This window comes from Vanellus vanellus (assembly GCF_965231255.1).
Source record: "Vanellus vanellus genome assembly, chromosome: 1".
Lineage (NCBI taxonomy): Eukaryota > Metazoa > Chordata > Aves > Charadriiformes > Charadriidae > Vanellus > Vanellus vanellus.
Window position 1 is genome coordinate 220,071,809 of NC_138905.1, and position 23,374 is coordinate 220,095,182.

At 42.5% G+C, this 23,374-nt stretch overlaps 1 protein-coding gene across 1 annotated transcript in view; it reads right to left on the reverse strand.

Annotated features, from left to right (window-relative positions):
- The window catches only part of UVRAG (UV radiation resistance associated), a 109,308-nt gene that overhangs the window by 21,422 nt on the left and 64,512 nt on the right, over window positions 1-23,374 (reverse strand). Inside the window, exon 13 of the mRNA XM_082483871.1 lies at window positions 14,517-14,595. Within this exon, the coding sequence (XP_082339997.1) occupies window positions 14,517-14,595 (79 nt within the window). The remainder of the gene's footprint in view (window positions 1-14,516; window positions 14,596-23,374) is intronic.

Below are 23,374 nucleotides of genomic sequence, written 5' to 3' on the forward strand. Positions count from 1 at the left end.
GCAAAAGCGTTCTTTCAATCAAGCGCGCAGTATCGGTTGGAAGCCAAGCATTTACATAAGGCTTTCAGAGGATGTCAAATGCCGGGACAGAAATGTAAAATGCGAGTTTTAATAAAATGACATCGTTAATTGTTTTACAAGATCCTGGATGACTTTTCAGAGTTTGAAGGAGCACTGGCGGGGATTCAGATGACTAAGCACCACAATAATGAAAACAGAAAGTGTTGTTATAATGCCTGTTGCTATATAAACAACCTTGGGGGATCAGTGAAATAATGCCTGCTGCTATATAAACAGTTGTGTGTGTTTATACCTTTTGGGGGAAATTATAAAATTTTAGATTATTTTCACTCTTAACATGTTGCTCGCCTTTGTTTTATTAAATCCTGCTAGCAGTTCTAGCTATCTGGGTTTACCAAAAAATCCTTAAGCTGCAACATTAGCGAAAACACACTGCGGTATCAATTAGCTCTTTAGGTAGCATATCTCAAACCTAAACATTTAAAAACCATTTTTATTTTTCTTATTTAAAAGACTGTCCAGTCCTGTTCAATATATTCATCAATAACGTGGATGAAGGGATAGTTTGCTGATGACACGAAACTGGGAGAAGCGGCTGACACGCCAGAAGGATGTGCCGCCATTCAGCGTCACCTGGAGAGTTGGGCAGAGAGAAACCTTATGAAGTTCAACAAGGGTAAATGTAGGGTACTGCACCTGGGGAGGAATAACCCCACACACCAGTACAGGTTAGGGGTTGGAGAACAGCTCCGGGGAAAGGGACCTGGGAGTCCTGATGGACAACAGGATGACCAAGAGGCAGCAATGTGCCCTGGTGGCCAAGAAGGCCAATGGCATCCTGGGGGGCATCAAGAAGAGTGTGGCCAGCAGGTGGAGGGAGGTCATCCTCCCCCTCTGCTCTGCCCCTACACATCTGGAGTATTGTGTCCAGTTCTGGGCTCCCCGGGTCAAGAAGGACAGGGAACTGCTGGAGAGGGTCCAGCAAAGGGCTACAAAGACGATGAGGGGACCGGAGCATCTCTCTTCTGAGGAACGGCTGAGGGACTTGGGGCTTTTTAGTCTGGAGAAGAGAAGACTGAGGGGGGGATCTTATCAATGCTTATCAATCCCTTCAAGGGAGGGTGCCAGGGGGATGGGAACAGTCTTTTTTCAGTGGTGCCCAGTGACAGGACAAGAGGGAACGGGCACAAACTTGACCATCTCAACATGAGGAGGAACTTCTTTCCTGTGAGGGCGGCAGAGCACTGGCACAGCTGCCCAGAGAGGTGGTGGAGTCTCCCACTCTGGAGCCATTCCAAACCCACCTGGACGTGTCCTGTGCCACTGCTGGAGGTGCCCCTGCTCTGGCAGGGGGTGGGACTGGGTGAGCTCCAGAGGGCCCTTCCAACCCTGACCATTCTGGGATTCTGTGTGATATACATATCACAATTTGTACGAAAATGTAACCGAGGCTTTTTTTTTTTTTAAGGTTGTTGGAAAAGTAGGGAGGGAAAAAAAAGCAACATAGCAAGCACCATGATTACAACAAATCTTTAAGCCCTCAGTCTTGCTTTCAGAAGGATCAAATAGAGGACTGCACAGCAGTGACACTGCCACAACAGCGAGAGCCCTCATCCGAACAAGAGGAAATGCTCAAATCCACGGCTATTTTTATGGAAATGCTGACTTGTATCTTGCTATGCCAATGCCTGCCTCCTTCTCGCAAGTGGATTTTCAGGCTGTTTAGAGGTCCACCCTGAAAAGCAGATATTTACTTTGCAATTCTTCTAAGAGCACTAAACTAACAAGAAAAACAAGTTACATCAACAGCCTTGAAGACCCGCGTCCTTCATTAATCCACTGGGCACACGCTTTAAAGTTCCTCAAGCTGACCCGGCGTGCCTAAAAAAAGGCCTTCATTAAAACCATCTTAAAGGAGTCCCATCACGATTTTGATTTAGCGGTAACAAAGGCGGCACACAACCAGCAATCAAAGCAGTAACGGGAGAGAACGGCTCTTTTTTATGCCATCCCTTCAAAAGCTGCTTACAATCACGCTGTTAGTTTTAAAAGAAGCTTAGTCTAAACTAGCCTGATTTCCCCCTCATTTCAAAGGTAGAGGCTGCTATCGATACGATACTTTCCTCTTCTTTGACTTCGATCCATACCAGCAATAACTAACAGTCGGGATGCTGCGAAGTCCAAGACAGTCAATGTTTCAGTTCTGAAACGGTGATCTCTCTGTTACAGCTCAGGGTCTGCACACGTTCGGTTGTGTGGAGCTTTAACTAATTCAGTTCTTACAAATGGCACCAAATCCATATGATAACTTTTTCTCACCCAGAAAGCCTGGAGAATTTTACTTCATCTCCACCCGAAAAGCAGGGGAAATTCATGCACGAACTCTAAGTACAGGAGGGATTCAGCAGTGATCAGGGAAACTACATTCTCATCTGATAACAGATCTAATTCCCTTCTACATTCTTTGTTTTGCCTTAGAATTCTCTTAAGCTGCTTCTTTCCCCTCACATCCACCAAAACACAAAGTCTGATCGTTATTCAAACCCAGCAGCAGCCTGGACGCTAACGCTCAGCGACTTGCCAAACATTTATGAAGTAGTTTTTCTTCTAATTTTTAAAAACTGAAATGCGATAATAGGATATATTTAATACCGGATTTTGGTTTCACGGCAATAGTGTTTATTGGAGATAGACCACAAGAAAATAAGGAAATCGGAGTACGTGTTTGAGTACATGCACAACACACTCTAGAACTAAACATTTAGATGAGCCAAAAGCTGCGTTTCCTCCAGGACTCTCTCGCTCGTATTCATGAAGCCCTTCCTGACAGTAAACACAACACCCCTCCAGAGAGGTCTCAAACATTCACCTTCATGGTTCCAGCCCGGTGTCCCAGTTAGGATATGGGAAACCATTGTCAAAGACAGGCTGGGGGAAACAGCCACTTACACAAGTAAACCATTCCTGTAAAATTTGGTGGTTATTGGGCTTGTTATAAAAATAACATATATGAGCCCCCTTGCCCATAAAGGTGCCTCTCATATACCATGAGCATTTTACAGAAAGAACATTATAAAAAAAAAAAAAAAAGGCAATTTAGAAGATAGAGCAGTTCCTGGCCTCAAAGCTCCCCCCCTTCCCCAGTGAAGCACTCAAATAACTAAAACCATGTTTACCGTTCAGCCGTAGTCTTGCTGTGTTAGAGCTTGACAAGATGAAACTCTACAGCATAACCTTTCCAGGTTCAGGTCAGAACTCCTTAAAACACCTCGGTATCACAAAGCGATGTTTATTGGATTATAAGACACGGGCACACTTACTTCCTATGACCTCATTCATCCTGAGCTTTTGTATTAAAATTCATTACATCAGGCCCAGAACAAAAGGTCAGACGTGCAGAAGCCAGGAGGAGAAAGACAAGTAACATTTTGTACCTACATCTCAAACGTGATGTTCTTTTTACGCATTTAGCTCCCCAAGTGTAATTTTGCAGTGCACCAGAACTTCTAAAGCTTGCTTTTTTTACCTACACACACCAAAAGGGCAGAAGTCTCTGGAGCGTATGGGTAGGTAGAGAACTTGCCCACCTTGTCCTGGTTGGAAATCAGAATAACTATCAGACGGAACCCAAACACAGCAGCCAGGCTGGAAGGCTGCATGGCCACACCGGAGGTTTCCTTTGAGCTTAGGTGGCAGAGGAACATCCACACCCGAGTCTGTGACCTTCTCTCTGCTAGTGATGACGTTTCAGACTTGGTCTAAGGAAGAAATTTTGTTATGCTGAGGGTGGTGGGACACTGGCCCTGGTTGCCCAGAGAGGTGGGAGATGCCCCATCCCTGGAAATATTCCAGGTTAGGTTGGACGGGGCTCTAAGCAACTTGATCTAGTTGAAGATGTCCCTCCTTATGACAGGAGAGTTGGATTAGATGGCCTTTAAAGGTCCCTTCCAACCCAAACCATTCTATGATTCTATGAGTGCTCAATGACAGTTCAGAGCAATATAATAAAGTTTCCAAATAAGTTTTTGGAAATGTGCATATGGTCCTACTCACTCCTCCGTTTATTCATTACCTTCATATTTTGATAAATCGCCTCCAAAACCAGGCAATTTTCCCATCTGACTTCCGTCCAGCTTTACCTTGTACCCTTGCTTTGAGAAAGCGTTACTCAAAGAGCAAGTGATTCCGCTCATGCCACAGAGACTAAATGGAGGAAGAATTTGGGGATTCTCAGGTCCCGGGCCCCATGTTTCACTTAAGCTGAACTGCTTCCCAGGTATCTGTTATGCTAATCATAGAATCATAGAATGGTTTAGAGTTGGAAAGGACCTTGAAGATCATCGAGTTCCAACTCCCCTTCCATGGGCAGGGACACCTCCCACTAGACCAGGTTGCCCAAGGCCACGTCCAGCCTGGCCTTGAACACCTCCAGGGATGGGGCCTCAACAACCTCTCTGGGCAACCTGTTCCAGTGCCTCACCACCCTCAAAGTAAATTCTAGTAACTCTAGTGGGCAAAGCAGATTGACTTCTTAAAAAAGATCAGCTTTTAAATCAAATGCGAAGACCTCTCACTCAAGGAGTGTAGAATCAATAGTTTAACCTGTGTGAGACAAGTGTCCTACCAGGACAACGCCATCATTCAGTGAGCACCAAACAGCACCTAAAGCAGCCCAACGCTGGAAATCATTTCTCATGTGATGGAGCACATTTCAAACTTAAAAGCTGAGGTCAGGGAGCATTAAAATCAAGATCTATTCAGCAATGTCCTTCCTGAAAAACAACTAGCAACTTATATTTGCTAAATTGAACCAGAGCTTTGGGGTTTTTTCTATTTACGCAATATTAGCTGGAGAAATATTCACATGAGTTATGCACAAGGCCAGCAAAGACAGACACAATATCTCCCTACAGTTTTTCAAGTCTCTTGAAAAACAAAATACTTTCAAGCTCTGGATTTTCAAGCATTCTGGACTGATCAAAAAATAAGTGAACCAATATATACCAGACACTTTTATCCCTTTTGTTAGAGAACAACTCGCTCTAAAATTCAACCACAGTATCTAGTAAGCCTGAAAGGCATTTATGGATGATGAAACAGCTGTCATACCCAAAACTTTCAAAACAGGATTTGTGCCCTGATGTGCCAAATCCTATGCGCAGAAGTATGAGACAAACGCTGCCTTACGGAGCACAAAACGTACATATCAAACTATACAACAGAAGAACAAAGGACGTGTGTGGATGGAGAAGTGAAAATACAAAAGCTCAGCAAAAAAAAATAAAAAAAAGAAGTCACAGCTTGTCACTTGCTAATGACAGATAAGAGCAATTTTTATGCATTAAAGCAAGGTTTCAGGAAACGATATGCATTTTAGCGTGTTTCCCCCCCACCCCATAAAGAGATGGCAACACAGCAGAAAGCGAGAGGGCTCCTGAAGGAAGGGACAGGCTGGGAAATGAGGTCCACGAGTTCCACAGGTGTTAACACTTTAGATCTGAAAGTCAAGCTTTGTCTCCAGAGCACACTCCCTGCTCGTTAGGAAAAATTATACACTACATCTTTTTGCTACACTAACAAATTGTGCCATGGCTCGATAACACACCCCACTTTCCTATCTCTTTCAATTTCAAAACGCTTATATATACTGTGAAGCAGTTTAACTTGGCAAATCACATGTGTTTATGTCAGCTTAACTATAGCAGGAATCCATTTTCCTTTTGATTACTAAATTTTGGTTCTATTTTAAACACATACTCTTTTAAAAAACAAAACAAAACAAAAAATAAAACCTTAGTGGCCTGATGAGTTATTGCACTGAGACGATGACAGCTACGTAGTACACAAGTGATCTAACACACTGATCATGCCTGCGGGGGGCAGCGGTCCCAAGAATTGTTTCGGAAAAGTGACTGCGGTGGTGCCACCTTTCCTTTTCCATCCAGCAAGTTCACAGAATCACAAAGTGGTCAGGGTTGGAAGGGACCTCTGGAGCTCACCCAGTCCCACCCCCTGCCAGAGCAGGGGCACCTACAGCAGTGGCACAGGACACATCCAGGTGGGTTTGGAATGGCTCCAGAGGGGGAGACTCCCCCCCCCACCCCCCCCCGGGCAGCTGTGCCAGTGCTCTGCCACCCCCACAGGAAAGAAGTTCCTCCTCATGTTGAGATGGAACTTCCTATGGTCAAGTTTGTGCCCGTTCCCTCTTGTCCTGTCACTGGGCACCACTGAAAAAAGACTGTTCCCATCCCCCCGGCACCCTCCCTTGAAGGATTTATCAGCATTGATCAGATCCCCCCCCTCAGTCTTCTCCAGACTAAAAAGCCCCAAGTCCCTCAGCCGTTCCTCAGAAGAGAGATGCTCCAGTCCCCTCATCATCTTTGTAGCCCTTTGCTGGACCCTCTCCAGTAGTTCCCTGTCCTTCTTGAATTGGACACAATACTCCAGATATGGCCTCACCGGGGCAGAGCAGAGGGGGAGGATGACCTCCCTCCACCTGCTGGCCACACTCTTCTTGATGACCCTCCCCAGGATGCCATTGGCCTTCTTGGCCACCAGGGCACATTGCTGCCTCTTGGTCATCCTGTTGTCCACCAGGACTCCCAGGTCCCTTTCCCCAGAGCTGTTCTCCAACCCCTAACCTGTACTGGTGCGTGGGGTTATTCCTCCCCAGGTGCAGTACCCTACACTTGCCCTCGTTGAACTTCGTAAAGTTTCTCTCTGCATGTCCAGGTCATGCTGAATGGTGGCACAGCCTTCTGGCATGTCAGCCACTCCTCCCAGTTTTGTGTCATCAGCAAACTTGCTGAGGGTACACTCTATCCCTTCACCCAGGTCATTGATGAATATGTTGAACAGGACTGGACCCAGTCCTGTCCCCTGGGGAACACCACTTGTCACAGACCTCCAACCAAACTCTGCGCCACTAACCGCAACCCTCTGAGCTCTATCTGTCAGCCAGTTTTCAACCCACCCCGCTGTCCATTCATCTAACCCACACTCCCTAAGCTTGCCTGTGAGGATGATGTGGGAAACTGTTCACCCCACCTCATCTGCTCGCTGCAACCAGAGCGAGAAGGAGATCCCCCAGCGCTGCCTGGGCTCAAGCTGCAGGTGGGATGATGGGTGCAAGGTTGGAGAGCCCATGTTCTGCTCCTCCGAAAATTAACCTTGGCCTTTGCTGATCAGTACAAGATTGCCTCCGGGCAAGGACAGGCAGGCTTTGATCTGAATGAAAGGGTGACTGTTGTTACAGCTAATCCAGTCTCATTTCAACCTATTTTATCTTGGCATGGGTGATAGGAAAGGAAAAAAAGAAAGCGTTCCAACAAGTCTGCAAAAAAAACACATATGTAAATTCCCCAGTTCTAAATGATCTGGCTAGGTATCAGCCCATTGCTACCCTAGGAGACTTTCAGGAATGAAACTTCTCCTAAAAGATTTTGGCTGTACGCAGCTGGAGAAGGTACTTTGTGGTTTTTCAGGTGCAGTCCCTTCCTCTTAACATTAAAAATGAATGCTTGGCACTTTACAAGATGAGGACTCGGCTCTGGCTTCAACCTGCGCTCTTTCAAGAACACTTTTCCCTCTGCAGTTAAATTGGCCACAAATTCAGACAGTGCATTCTTTCTGAACTGTACGTTTTATGATCTTAGTTTAGGGGCCTCATAAAAGATGTAGTGTGCAAGTCACAGTATCCTACACTCAAAGGGTCATAACCACTGCATCCACACCGATACCCGCAGAACTCTTAAAGACACTTCTGCGCGTAGTGTTTATTGCCAAAACAAATTTCAAGTCCTAACGTTTCTGCCGTTCAACTTCCCATGGAAAAGTTTAATAGTTTCTATTATAAAGTTGATTTTCTCACATGTTAGATAGTCTAATAGAGCCAGGAACTGGACATCTTGCCTCATTTCACATTTAAGAGCTGAATTTCAGTTCAGTTTCTTACATATGGCACTAGCACATAAGCGTTCAACTTTTATTCCATGCAGCTATTAGAAAGATATCAGTTTGACTGCAACTAAAATACATTCAAGAAGTATTTCGCTTTTACTCTATGCTTCTGTGAATGTTACTTACCTCGTGCATTAGACAAGCAACTGAACCGAAAAGCACCATTCCTGGGAGAGCAGCATCGGCTGATCAACATCTCCAGCAGGTTACATAAAGGATGTAAATGTCGTCTGCCACCATGTGGACACAGAGACTCCAGACACATGGAAGGAGGGCCAGACACAAGTTACTTGCTTGGATCTGTATTGCATTGATGTGAAAACAAACATCCTTGGGGGAGCTGACAACAGATTGTTTGAGTGATTTTTTTTTTCATGTCAAATAGCAAAGTTCATCCGTTGCTAATGACCGCCAGTTGAAAGCAGAACTATGCTTTGGCCAGGGCTGAGCAAATCATGCCAACGCGAATAGGAGTCTCACTCAATAGCAGTCTGACAAAACAAATCAAGGCTGGATCGGACGAGAAGCCTTGACTTGTGGGGCCATCACGTGCACGCATTCAGCCCAAACAGAAGAAAAACCTTAACTCCTGTCGTGTAACAAATCCAAATGATTTCTCAAAACCTGGAAGCGATGCCCGGGAAGGTATGATCTCACTGCCACCAACTGCAGAGTCTCCCTGACAAACACCAGTAATGAACCTGGCTGAGACTAGACACAATTGCTCCTTAGCTTGGCCCTAGGGAATTAAAGAGTTGTAGAACAGTCCAAATTCATTTGATACCCAGTTTTGCAGTAGTTTAGACAAGGACAGAACACCACCATTTCTGGGGCCACATCCACTAAAGTTGGATGGAGTTAGTGACCAAGGTCACAGCAGCACCAAGACTAAAAGGGGTCTCGCAGTGATCACAGTTCTGACCTACAGTTCTATGGCAAAGCTGGGCTGAGACTCAGAATAAGAAACCCAGAGATGAAGAGACAAATTAACTTCCGCTCCTTTCAGTGGCTGACTGAAAAAATCGAATCATAATTTGGTGCTCAGTGTTGCAAGTAAGTCAATTATCCTGTGCAAGAAAATTCCCTTCTGACCAGGACCAGAAGAAACTAACTCTACAGCTATGATGCCATTGTTTGCTCTCCAAGCAATCTCACAACTGGACAAGGAATAGTGCCTGTCAAATATCATGCAAGAGACAACCTCTTGAATACCTAAAGGAGTTGGAAGTTTCATGAATCAGATGGTGATATTCTCTTCAATGGCTATACATCATACATGCATGGGTTAGAAATAATGACCAATACAGGAAAGAAACTCTACAACTATCTGAAAAGAGGTTGTAGAGAGGTGGGAGTTGACCTGTTCTGTCAAGTAACAGGAGACAGAACAAGAGGAAATGGCTTCAAGTTGCCATTGCCAAAGTTTAGATTGGGTATTAGGAAGAATTTCTTTACTGAAAGGGTCATCGGGCATTGGAACGTGTTACCCGGGGCAGTGGTGGAGTCTCCATCCCTGGAGGTATTTAAGGGTCATGTAGATATAGCACTCAGGGACATGGTTTAGTGGTGGGCTGGTCAGTGTTAGGTTAATGACTGGACTAGATGATCTTATGGTCTTTGCCAATCTAGGAGATTCTGTGATACCTTGTATTATCATCTTGCACACAACTTCGGGCCAGGTATTCTCCGGTTGTGACAACATGCATGCTAACTAAGGACTCACCTCAAGAAGGATGGTGACTAAAATAAGATCATCTCTTCATACGTAACGAAGAACCTATCCTGAAGTCAGGATTTGCCCAAAGCAATCAAGGCTCTGGGAATGAAGGAGAGAGACAGCCAACCAACCAGTAAAGCAGCAATAAAGCTTCTTTCTTTCTACAGGCCTGAGATTGGCAACTCAAGGCCACTGCACTCTCACCCCCCCCACACTCTAAGGTTAAAAAAAATAAACATAAAGCACTGAAAGGAAAAAACCTGGAGCGCCAAGACCACCACTCAAGGATTTGTGGGAGCTGAGCTTAGCAAGGTCCATGCCCGTGTCCTAGCTGAGCTGTGCCACACACGTTACAGAGCGACAAGAACTCTCCAAGAGATGGTAGCTCGCCCAGGCCACATTTTCTTACCACCCACAACCAACCTCACAGCGCTTCAGTGAGTTCCTAATATTCATCCACTGTAACAGGAGGTTTTCCCCGGTGTAATTTCAACTCCTCTACCAGGAAAACCAATGCAAGAGTTCATTCCTTTCTCCTACTAAAGCCTCATCTTCCTCAGATAGTCCACACACATCATAACTTAGCAGCTGCAGAGTTTGTGGGGCCAGCTCCCTACCGAACCATCTCCCGGTGCCTAACGCTTTTGAGAGCTGAGCAATTCACTCCCATTTTTAGCAGCTTTATTGTGCTTCACCTTTGACAATGCTCTGGAACGACAGTGATTTTTTTGTTGTTGTCGATACTGTCAGACATAAGTCGGTAATTTCCCTTTGAAAAAAAACCAAAAGAACATGTTTGTATGTTCATTAAAGTCAAAGAGCTGAAATCTTAACTGGAAATTTATGGTCTTACCTAATATTATCCAACATAAAAAGCTACTCTGTGAACTTTGTGAGGGATTCAATTTTACAAATAGAAAATATGGGGATTGAAACAATTTGTGCTCACGTACAGATGGAAGTTATTACGAACTCTCAGAATTAACACACATTGTTTTGACTTCGGAATGTAACAGCAAAGCAAGTTTCTCCAAATAAATGCTCTACCAAGCTAGCACTGAGCTGCTTCTAATTCCAGCGGAATTCTCCTGAGTGCGAGATGTGGTTTTCATTGTTATTATCCTGCTGTTTTACAAAACAGTACCACTTTATCTCTAGAAGAGTTTTTATTTCAGCAATTTTACTTAATATCAACAGTCTCACTTCTGCCCCAACTCACGTTTCTCCTTGTTGCCAGAACTCCAGGTAATTGCGAAAGGATAAAAATAATAACAATAATAAAAAAAAAATATATCGGTGAAATCCAGGAAAGTTTATACAAATCCTTTCAAGTATTTTTTTAAGTTGATACAAGTTTTTCTGGGCTCTTTGTTTCTTACCCACAGCGATCAAGACTTGTATGAACGATTCGAGTGAGGCGATGGAGACCCAAGCTCTTCCCTTAACGCTCCGGTAGAGTCAGCACTGTTCCTCCCAGGCACCTCCAATCTTCCCACAGCAGCCAGAGGGAATTAAGCAACCGATCCGCATTAATCAACAACAGAATAATTTGCAGGACTGGTTCTCTGAATTAAGGCCAACACCTTTGGGCCTTAAAAGGATTCCCTCACAGGTTGGGATGATCTAGAGATAAGAAAGAGGCAGCTGCTCGTTCTCCATCCAAACTTAACCATTTTCCCACATTGACATGAACTAAGCATATCTGGAATCTTCTCTCGAAGCAGCCTTAAGATCATCTAAATGCTACTTAAATTCAACAGTTCCAACCTCCAAAGGAACTCACAAAGGATTCAAACAATCACAGGTTTTTAGATCAAGTCAGGCCCTGAGTACAGAAGTTTTGCGATGTATTATCTGCGTGTTATCTACCTGTTCTGATTTCACAACAGAATTTCCCCTTGGCAGAACTATAAAAAGCTGTGATATTTGAGCAAGGATATCAAAACAAAGGTGACTACAACAGTTTATATGGGCTTCAGTAACACTTTCCTGATTAAATACGTAGTAGAAGTCCCCCCAAAATTCCCATTTATCATGTTTTTATGTTCAACAGCATACAATCTCAAGCATTAACATGTGAACCACGGGTGCGGTACAAACCACTTCAAAGTTTGGCCACCGACTATTCTAGCTTGTACCAGCACTGGTGACTCCATTTAAATTTGGAAACTTTTTTATACAAATACGTACTTAAAGTCTTCATTTACTTCTATGAGTTTAAACACATACCAGTGATTTCAAAAGCCAACTGCAAGGGCTTGGAAGGCAACATGGGTGAGTGACCATGTGTTCAACTGTTCATAGTCCTTTTGAAATAGGGCAAGAACAAAATCAGAATGAGGGATTTCAGTAAGTCCAACAGCGGTAACAACTCAGAGATGACAAGTCAAAGGAGAAAAACAGGAAAACAAGTGAAGTGGTGACAGTTCCTATAGAAAAAAAAAATACTGCAGGGAGAAGTTCCAACTAACTACAAGGACTGGAAAGACTACCAACTTAGGCTCAATGAAGAATTCATACCCTCAATCCAGAAAGAAGCACAGGGCCCTTGCATCACATAACTGAACGGCAAACTCCAAATTAGGAGGAAAATCATGAAAGGCTGAAAAAGAAAGCAAGCGGCATCGTGACTCACAAGTTACAGAATGAACTAATGTATTTACATAAGTAGAGATTAAGGAAAGCATTGATTTGATAGCAATGGAGAGAGAAAGCTAACAAAGCATTTGAAGGAAAGAGTATTTAATCCCTTTCACTAGTCTTCCCTATTAAAGTCAAGTGTGAACAGCTGGCTGCCATTATTAATCCCAGCAACAAAGAGTCACAGTCTAACTTATATTAACAGCTTGGTTAAGTGAATTTCCAAGATTAGCAGGACTTGATTAACTTCATCTTAAGATATTTTAGCCTTTAAGTAATTTCAGAGCTGTTGAAGGTTATCTTCCAAAATACACTAGGCACGGGCAAGATACCAGAAGTCTGGAAAATGGTAAATGCAATCCAAGCTTAAAAACCAAACAACGCAGAAAGACCCAGAAGCTTTACTTCCATTTGGGGTAGGGAATGGGGAAAAAGTGGTGGAAGAGAGAACTGGAAAAACAAACCAAACAAGTAGAAACTAAGCACAGAAAAGATCATTTTTTTCAAGAGTAAAACTGTCAGACCATTTCAAGCCTTACATATAGGTTAGAAACCGAAATGTCATATTTCTGTTGGAATTTAAATAAGTCTCTTGGCACTTTATGGTGTAATACGCTCGCAAGCATGCTGGGGAAATGGGATATTGATGAAGTATGAATGAATACAGAGCTAGTAAGTACTCTTGGGGTGTAGTTAAACAAGGGTTCACTGCTGTAAATGGAAGTGCTAGTGAAGCGGGGCTCCACCTGGGTCTAGGCTCTACCCCAGTTCTATTCAATACTGTAATTAGGTGACCTGGACAGAGAATAGGCTGACATGCAGACAGCACAAAGCTGAGATTGAGTTCTCAACCTACCTTTCTCCATCTTCTAGAGTTACGTCACCAAATCAGACATGATTCAGAAGAAAAAGGGGCATCTGAGGTACAGTATGTAAAACATGAATTAAGTGAGCGACCGGCACAAATTCAGCATTTCATTGACTATTTTGTTGCTGTGCAGAAGAGACCCAAGGCTGCAGGCTGCACTGAAGTTCACCACGTCACGCTGTACAAAATTATCAGAACGTAACAAACTGAACAAAAATGACAAGACCTGTGAAGCATTTCTCCCATCCTACTCACGGTTTTGAAAGGAACAGCTGCACAGTGTATTCAGCTTTGGACACTGCACTTCAATAAAGATGTGGATTCAGATGGAGAATAGGAGACGACAAGAACGCTCAGAAGTTGAGACATGACCCATGAGATAACACTTTAGAAAGGAGAAGTTGTCTTTCAACACATAAAAGTTTGCAAATAGAAAGAGAATGATGAGAACAGATTATTATAATAAGCGATTTTGGGGTAAATAGAAGCAAGACAGATGGGGATTGGATGTCAGAAAAGACTTTAATGGCTAAGGACAGCCAACCATTGGAAAAGACTACTTATATCACAGGCTTTCCTTCAGGGAAGGTTATACATATATCTACCAGGGATGGCGTAAGAGCAGCAGACCCTGCCCTGGGGTCAGGCAACAGTCTAAATGATCTCCGCAGGTCCCTTTCAGACCAGCTTTTTGAACGTTTTCTGAATCCCATACCAAATGAGTTCGCAGCAGGTATCAGTATCATCTCATTGTAAACTTGTAAACTCTCATGCATTTGCCAAAGGATGATTTTTAAAATACATTAGGAGCAAAGAAGTAAGGATGATTAGAGGACTACTATTTTTTTTTTAAATATAAAGTCATGCATTGGCAAGACTTTAGGTTTTCCAGCTTGTTGTGTTTTCTCGTCGTAAGTATAGGAGCACAATACCAGTTAAAGTAATAATACAGCAAAATTAAAGCAGCAATGACACAAATGGATCTTCAAGTATGACAGAATAATAAAAAAAAAAAAAAACAAACCAGAAAACATTTAGTTTTCAAAACAGGGTGTGTAGACCCATAGTATTTATTTGAAAAGGGAAAGATTCATTATTAGCTGGCCAGTCCTTCTCCAAGCACCACAAGAGAAAGTCTCAAGCACAAAGCAGTAAGGGAAGTGAAGACAACGATTTGAAGAATGCCTCCACGAGCTCACAGATGTTTGCCACAGCAAACAGCATCACAAGACAGTAGAGGCATACTCGGGCCATAGTGACACCGAGCAGATTATAGACATTCATAAAAAAACCCAAACTCAGTGTACCAACCTGTGCGATATTTTTGTTGAGAAGATATACTCCGTATTCAAACTGCAGCTTCTCCCCTCCTTTTGGATATAAAGGAAATCTGATGGGAAAGAAAAAAAAAAAGAAAAAAGCATTTAAGGTGAAATTATTCAGATGTTTAAGTAAACTTTAAAAAGACACAGACTCCTCTCCCAAGAAGGTAAAGATTTAAAAAGATTCCCTCGCTGACTTCTCCCAGGAACCCCCTTCACAGGATGTACTGAGGAACACTCCACAACTCCAGCCAACCAGCCTCTTAAAAACTGCAGTCGAGATTCAGCTAATGAATTACGTTTTCTAAAGTATTTCAGGTTTTTACAAGTTTTTAAATGTTTTATGACTCTCCCGGTGCCACGACATTGCTCTCACTAAGTGAAGCAAGTTTTAAGAAGCGTGCAGGGTTGAACCAGATCCTACCTTACTCCTTTGTACACAGCCATTTCATAGAATCATAGGGTTGGAAGGGACCTCTGGAGATCATCTAATCCAACCCCCCTGCCAGAGCAGGAACACCTTAGAGCAGGTTGCACAGGAACGCGTCCAGGCGGGTTTTGAATGTCTCCAGAAATGGAGACTCCACCACCTCCCTGGGCAGCCTGTGCCAGTGCTCCACCACCCTCAAGGTAAAGAAGTTCCTCCTCATGTTTAGGCGGAACTTCCTATACTAAAGTTTGTGCCCGTTACCTCTTGTCCTGTCACTGGGCACCACCAAAAAGAGCCTGGCCCCATCCTCCTGGCACCCACCCTTTAAGTATTTATAAGCATGGATCGGGTCCCCCCTCAACCGTCTTTTTTCCAGACCAAAGAGACCCAATTCCCTCAGTCTTTCTTCATAAGAGAGGTGTTCCAGTCCCCTAATCATCTTGGGGGATTTGCATTTGATTAGCTCATTTCCAAATATAAATAATCTCTTAAGGTGTTCAATTGCAATTGGTATTTTGTGATTGGAAGAGTACAAATCTCTTCACACACAGAAGACTAACCATAGAATCGTAGAATGGTTTAGGTTGGAAGGGACCTTGAAGATCATCTGGTTCCACCCCCCTGCCATGGGCAGGGACACCTCCCACCACACCAGGTTGCTCCAAGCCCCGTCCAACCTGGCCTTCAACACCTCCAGGGATGGGGCAGCCACAGCTTCCCTGGGCACCCTGTGCCAGGGGCTCACCACCCTCAGAGTGAAAAATTTCATCCAAAAAATTTCGTTTAGCAGATTTATTTCCCAACACACCAGAAGACGACTTAGAGAACACAAGCAATTCCTTGCCTTTCAGCAAGCTTCACACACACACCAAAGGCTCAAGTCAGTCACAGCATCATAGGCCACCACGGTCCGCACAGATACTATACTTCTAATATTTATTAAATAGGAGTAATGAACAAAGCATTTTTCACCATTTTAAATACCTAGATATAGGAAATAGCTTATAAGAAAGTAACACGGCTTATTTCTGTCTTAACTGCTATGTGAGATCAGAGAACCAAAACTTTAAGTCCCTTAAGTATTGAAACTGTTTGACAGTCTCAAGACTGTCAAAAGAATATAATTTTATGCCTAGGTTCTAGGAATCTGTTTAAGTGAAGCAGTTCTCAAAAACAGTTTTTTTTGCTGTTTTGTACTCTGCATTTCTTAGGATTGTCTTTTGACTCTTCCTTATCACCAGGTCATCACGGGCAATACCATAACCTTAGCACACCCTAAAATTGATGTTTATGGGAACTACACCATGAAACGAGCTTTTGCGTTTTCAAGAACCATATGTTCTGTAGCTCCTAATCAAGATGCCGAGCGTATTATGTATAATGTGCACAAAACCCACATTACAGCAGAAACCAAAGTCTTTCTCAAATGTAAGATAACAAATACAGGAGATCAATATCTACTAGAAACAACACACATTCTAGAGGGGTGATTACGCAAAGTGTATTTTATCATCAATCAGCCCCACGGTAAAGTACATTTGCAACTTTTAAGGAGAATTATATAGCGCTATTAAAGCTAAAGGTTAACAGGTCATGATCACAGCAGATCAAATATTAAGACGTCAGCTTCAAGTTTTATGCTACTTTCAAACTCATTAGGTCACTTTAAGTTGAGGGATATAAAAATCACCAAGAATAGTATACATCCAGCTCACCTTGCTTAATAGATCTATAAATCCAAGTAGTTCCCCATGCAAGAAAATAAAACCTTTCAAAGTGAACACATGCTACAAAAATTCCACAAAGCATTATCGTAAGTGTAAAATACAAATCAAAAGGAATTCGTTTCAATATCTACAATCACACTACCCGAATAGAGCAGAATTTGGGTTTAAAGGATACCTTTGCAATTAACAGTATAAAACTAACTCAGGCTTGACAATAAAAGCACCATCAGGAGCCCAAGCAGCGTTTCACCAGAAGATAGTATTTCATTAAGTCAGGAGTAATGGGAACCATGTATTCTATTATTAGACACAGAGCTCTTCAATACATGCAGTATAGAAAAAGAGGATAAAAACATTTTACAGTGCTCGCTGCCATCTCCCACACACCGTTTCTTTCAAGCGGTAAAGATTAAGCTTTTCTGTTTATCACATTAGTCCTGCTTCTTTGCTAATATTCACATTTCTCTGCTCTAACTTCCACTAATTAATCTTGAAAGACTCTAAAACTACATGCATCCCCGTGTCAGCTTTCATAACGGAATCATTTACACGAAAATCTTGAAAAGCGTCAGCGATGTTTTCGTGTATGCACATTTATGACTCAGAGAAAAATATTACTGACTTTTATGTTTCTTTCTTTGTGTGTTATCTCGCTTGCCCATTAAGCCTGGTCACGAGCAATAAACTTGAGGAAGAGGAACCATGACATTTTATATAGCGCTTCATTGAGTATAATTGAATGCAACTTTAACTGCTGGTTCCCCATGTGAAATTCTTCTTGCCTGCTCCTCAGGAAAGCACGATTGTAAGGGAAATACCTCACTTTGGCATGCTGCAAAAAGTTACGTACGCTGTGTAAAGTTTTAGTTATACTTGCTCAAAAAAATACATTTGAAAACTACTATTTTAGTATTTTTATAATCACGAAGCACTCAATAAAATGCAAAACGGCATCCACATGCCCATTCTACTCCAACATGTGCTGTCCTTGTTTCCATTCCTGTTGATACATTTGAAAAAAAAAAAAAAATTTAAGCTCCTTTAAAGCAGAACACAGATACTTACTCTAAGATGACAAATTCAAAGGAATAAATGTGAGGTGTTTAGCGGAAAGAAGAAAGAAACCAAGCCACAGGTGTCTGTTGTGTAATCACCAGAAGAGATCATCAGAAAGAAGTTACCAAGTAGATGGAAAGGTGTTCCGAGTACTCAGAAGTTGAGTTCTGGTCCTCCTCGGAGCAGCACGCATACAAGCTGTAAGGAAAGCGAACACCTACCGTGCTTGCAGGCAGTAATTACGAACAAATCAGTTTCTGCTCTGTGAGGTTCAAAGTGTGCCCTTGAGAAAATACATTGATATTTATCTTATGACTATGGAATATTACTTTTCAATAGTGTGTAGACTTCTTAAAACACAGCCCTGATGCACCCTGAGTTTAGAGTAGATATCTTATTTCTACATACAAAGAGCACACCGGCATACAGCAGCAATAATTTTAACAGTGACTCATAAAGATGATCTTAGTTCAGAGAATATTAACTTGATGCAAGAAAAAAAAAAAAAACCACAACGTTTAGTAACTTCAAACAGGTTAACCCCACTTGGAGTTGTTTCTGCTCCTCACGTTTCCACCATACCCAAGGCTATTCTTGCTTCAGTGAAGCCACCTGAGATGCCAGCAATGCTAAGAGCTCACACTGGGGAAAAGTGGAAAGCCCAGTCGTGATAAAGGGAAGAACAAGCTGGCAGGCACGTGGGAAGGCAGCTTTAGGACCTACGAAAACTGTGCCAGAGATGCTGAAATTAAACAAGTCCCACTCGGAATTCAGAAGGTGGAGAACACTGTATAGAGTGATTCAAACTGCACACCAGAGCGATTTTAACTGGATGCTCCATATGTGCCTTTAAGATCTAAGATAACATAATGAGGATTCTTGATCTTAAAAGCTTACGCTTGTTTTGGAAGTTTTACATTTTGCTTATTTAATCCTGAAGAACTGTGACAAATGCAAAGGTTTTATTCATTACTTTGAGGCACATGCTCTGTTTTATAGGACTCACTGGGACACGGGTCAGATCACCAGTGTCACCCAGCTGTACCATGCTACAGGAACAGAAGCAAATCCATAGTGAATTGTAAAACATACGCAGAGCCCCCAACGTAGGAAAGACATGGACCTGGTGGAGCGGGGCCAGAGGAGGCCACAGAGATGCTGGGAGGGCTGGAGCCCCTCTGCTGGGAGGACAGGCTGGAAGAGTTGGGGGGGTTCAGCCTGGAGAAGAGAAGGTTCCGGGGAGACCTTATTGTGGCCTTCCAGTACCTAAATGGGACTACAGGAGAGCTGGGGAGGGACTTTTTACTAAGGCATGTAGCGATAGGACGAGGGGGAACGGCTTCAAATTGGAAGAAGGGAGATTTCGATTAGGTATTAGGATGAAATTCTTTCCTGTGAGGGTGGTGAGCCCCTGGCGCAGGTTGCCCAGAGAAGCTGTGGCTGCCCCATCCCTGGAGGTGTTCAAGGCCAGGTTGGACGGGGCTGGGAGGAGGTGTCCCTGCCCAGGGCAGGGGGGTTGAAACTCGAAGATCTTTAAAGTCCCTTCCAACCCAAACCATTCTATGATTACGTATTTAGACACATAGCTCACCTCCTTACAGTAAGTTGCTTTGGACAAAAGTTGTTTTGGTATCCCAACTACAACAAAACAGTTTATTCCATAGTGAACTAGAACAGTATCACACTTACAGCCTCAAAGCACACACGAGGCTTATACTAAAACTAAGATGTTCAAGACCCAAGTTTTCTCAATCTCAGCAGAGGTGGTTTTGATTGTTATTTCTCATGGTGTACAGTTAAAAAATAAAAAAAAATAATCACAGAAGCAGTTGCAAAGTACTACTAATCATCTCTGAATAACTTCATTTTAGCAGAGCTTAGAATAGAGATGGCAACTCAACTCATCCGCCCCTACTTTACCTCTCTCCCAAAAATAAGCATCTCCTCTCTACCTGCAATCTTAATTCCGACAAGTCAACATCAACTGTTTTATTTCACCTTATCACCTATTAATTACTGCCGCACTTCCTAAGCAGATGTCAGCTGCTGGATCAAGAACTCTTCAGCTTAAACATGGTCCAAGAAAAACTGGCATGGAAGTCGGAAGGGAGCACGTTATTAGCAGCTGGTCAAGAAACTCTCCTCTTCCAAAGGCATCTAACGTTCAAATCAGATACTATACATATACTATACTGAAATCTTGTGTTTAATACAACTGGATGTCACTAACCACAAAGCAAAGAACTGTTGGGGTTTTGGAGTACATAGGGCAACTTAGTTTCAGACCATTTATACAGAAGGAGGTTTTGCTGATAGGCAGTGAGTAGGCAAACAAGCATGAGCAGGTCAAGGCTTAGAGTTACCGCTGATCTACATAACCAAATAGATCTACTTGTAAGAAACTCAATTGAAACCGTGAAATCAAAGCGTGGACTCAAGTGAATACAGATTAGCACGAACCTAAGAGGAAGAATCTCTAATTTCCTTGTAAACTGCCCAGGCAAACAGTGGTGGAAAAGGAAAAAATCCCAGCTAAAAGGAGTGGTTAAGTCAAGTGTCAACATTGGTGTTATTTTACGCTGTTGACTCTTATATGATAGCTTCTAGAGTACTACCCCTCATTAAAACCTCCCAAAAAAAGGGGTTGTGAAAAGGAAAAAGCAAGGCAAAAGGTTATGTGCCTGGTTCACAGTTACTCTGATGGGGAAAAGGAACCCCAAGTCAGCCTTTTAAAGAAGGAAAAAAAAAAAAAGAGCTGAAAGTCCAGCTCTTCTCCAAGTTGAAACTACGGAACCAGCACCCTACCGTCAACCGTGGAATTAAATTTTAAGTTCTTCAAGGATCTTGCGACACTACACAAATGTTAAGTTTTAGTCAGTTTGAACATTCGCATAAGAAATACCATTCTGCTGGGTATCAAGGGTACAGGCACCTGTTGCTGGCGCAGTTGGGACTCTTAGGGAGCTCTTACCATGGAGTTAGTCTTTAATGAGAATTTTTTTCTAACACGGTATTTAGTCAAGGAGAACACAACTTAGACATCACGAACGCGCATACCTCTAAAACTGAAAAGCAAACTATAATCGTACTACAGTAAATAACATTTTAAGGTTGCAAAGAATGTAGACAGGGTACTAAATTGTCAAGTCTGGTTTAAAAGTCTTTCTATAAAAAAAAAAACCAAAACAAAACAAACCACCTCCATATTCGCATTTCCAGTCAATATGTAAAACTAACAGTGGCTGGTTGCCATCATTTCCATTCCAGCTGAATCATTAAGATGCAAATGGCTAAACAGAAATATCAGTGTTAAACCAAGGCAGATATCAATTTTCAGTTCAAGATGTAGTCTTGAATATGTCTAAAAACATTTGTGCTCTGGGAGCAGTATAGGATGAGCAGACAGGAGCTCCAATGACCGCCTCTGCCAGCTGTGCCCGTCCAGGGGCCTGAAGACGTTTCTGCTGGAAGTAGACTCTGAGACCTTATTGTGGCCTTCCAGTACCTAAACGGGACTACAGGAGAGCTTGGGAGGGACTTTTTACTAAGGCATGTAGTGATAGGATGAGGGGGAACGGCTTCAAATTGGAAGAGGGGAGATTTCGATTAGGTATTAGGATGAAATTCTTTCCTGTGAGGGTGGTGAGCCCCTGGCGCAGGTTGCCCAGAGCAGCTGTGGCTGCCCCATCCCTGGAGGTGTTCAAGGCCTGGTTGGACGGGGCTTGGAGCAACCTGGGCTGGTGGGAGGTGTCCCTGCCCATGGCAGTGGGGTTGGAACTCAGTGATCTTTAAGGTCCCTTCCAACTCTACCATTCTATGATTCTATGATGTAACATCTCTAAGGGAAGTCCAAACCACTCTGTATCTCAGCTATGGTAACACTTACCTCTACATAAACTTCATCCTTCCTTGGGGTGGGAAGACTGTAAAATTACTTCCCAGTGTTCATTTCAGCCTTATTTTTTATGATTCAAGGCATACCGAAGGAGACTATGCTTACGTGCTGCTGTAAGTAACTGAGAAATTTCACGATAGATGAATAGATGGTAGAGAAAAGCCTCTTGCAAGGATTTTTCTTTTCCACATTCACAGTTTAAGGTGCGATGCCTACGGTTTGGATCGATTCTGTTTGGTGGGTGTTTTTCTTTAATAAAAAAAGGGGTTTAACCCATCTCTTACTGACTTTTGACTATACGGACTAAAGCACCAGTTGTGATAACACAGCACAGGCAGAAAGTTTGCTATTACAGCGTCTCCAACCAAAGCTGCTCACTGATACTGATGTATTTAAAAATCAGAAAACTGACTACAGATTAAAGGTCTTTTAAAGACTGCTTATGTTGCCCGCAGATACTGATTCTGGAAAACAAGAGGTTTCAAAGCTAAAAGTGTCATTAGCCTAATTTCAGTGCCTTAAGCATTAGGACCACCATTCTTACATACATAAAGTGTCCTAATTCTTCTACTCTAACCAGTAAGAACTTCTCTTTGCTGTCCTACCTTTTTCAGCAGACCTTAGACAAGTACATATCAGCCATCAAGATCTCGTTTAATGTTATATCCTCAGCTAATCTTTAGCTGTTTTACGTAGTAACTTCAGTGTTTGGTGAACATACAGTAAGTCACCACAGGACTCTTGGTTCAGTCAGATGGTAACTGTTAGGAAAAGCTGAAAGAATCCGTATTCCATACATTTATTTCAGACCTCAAGTATCTCTTATGAATTCAAGTCCAAATACATTTACTATTACGTTCTGTGATTTATAGACTCCTCCGTATCCAGAAAAAAAAAAAAAAAAAAAATCACATACGTACCAATATACTGGTGGCCAATTTTTATTGTCTCTAACCGCCTGTCTTTAATACAAACTATTTTTAAAGCTTAAGAAATTGCTTCGTTTTTAACTGCTTTCACCTGCTTCTACTTTGGTATTACACCATATGTTTTAGATCTTTTATTCTTTTCTGTTCAGACTTCTGCCATATCCCAAATTATATTAAAGTCTCAAAGTTTAATCTCTACTTCAGAAAGCTCTCCAGGGAAGAAGTCAGTAAAATAATGATTTTTACACATCACATCTAACTGTTGTCCACAGGCTGAAGCGTGGCACAATTTAAATAGCGTATTACAACCTATTTGGCAAATCTAAGTAAAAATCCAAATCTAATTTGGAATTGTGTTAGATACCTTAATTTTCAAAGTGATGCAAATGTTCAAGGACCACTAATATCTGTAGCTTTTCAAGCTGAATTAACAGCAAGAACATTAATGTTTTAAGAACACTTAATTATCCAGTTGTTAACTGAAGACCAGAAACTTAGTCCACTGACTAAATGAAGCCAATACCACTGCATTTTCACAGCACCACATTTGCTGTACCTTTGCTTCCTGCCCAACTGCATCCACCGAATTTGTCAGAGAACAGACTTGACATGTTTTTTTCCTTCACTTCTTATTTCCAAGGATAGTACACAGAACGGCCGCAGGGAGATGACAGCAGAGCAGACTTGGCAGAACGCAGCTGAAACCCAATTCTTCACTATTATACAGATAAAGAACTGATGTAATTTCTGTGACTGCAACAGTCACTGGTGTGATAGCAGAGAGTCATCCATCAGATCTAGGAACAACTG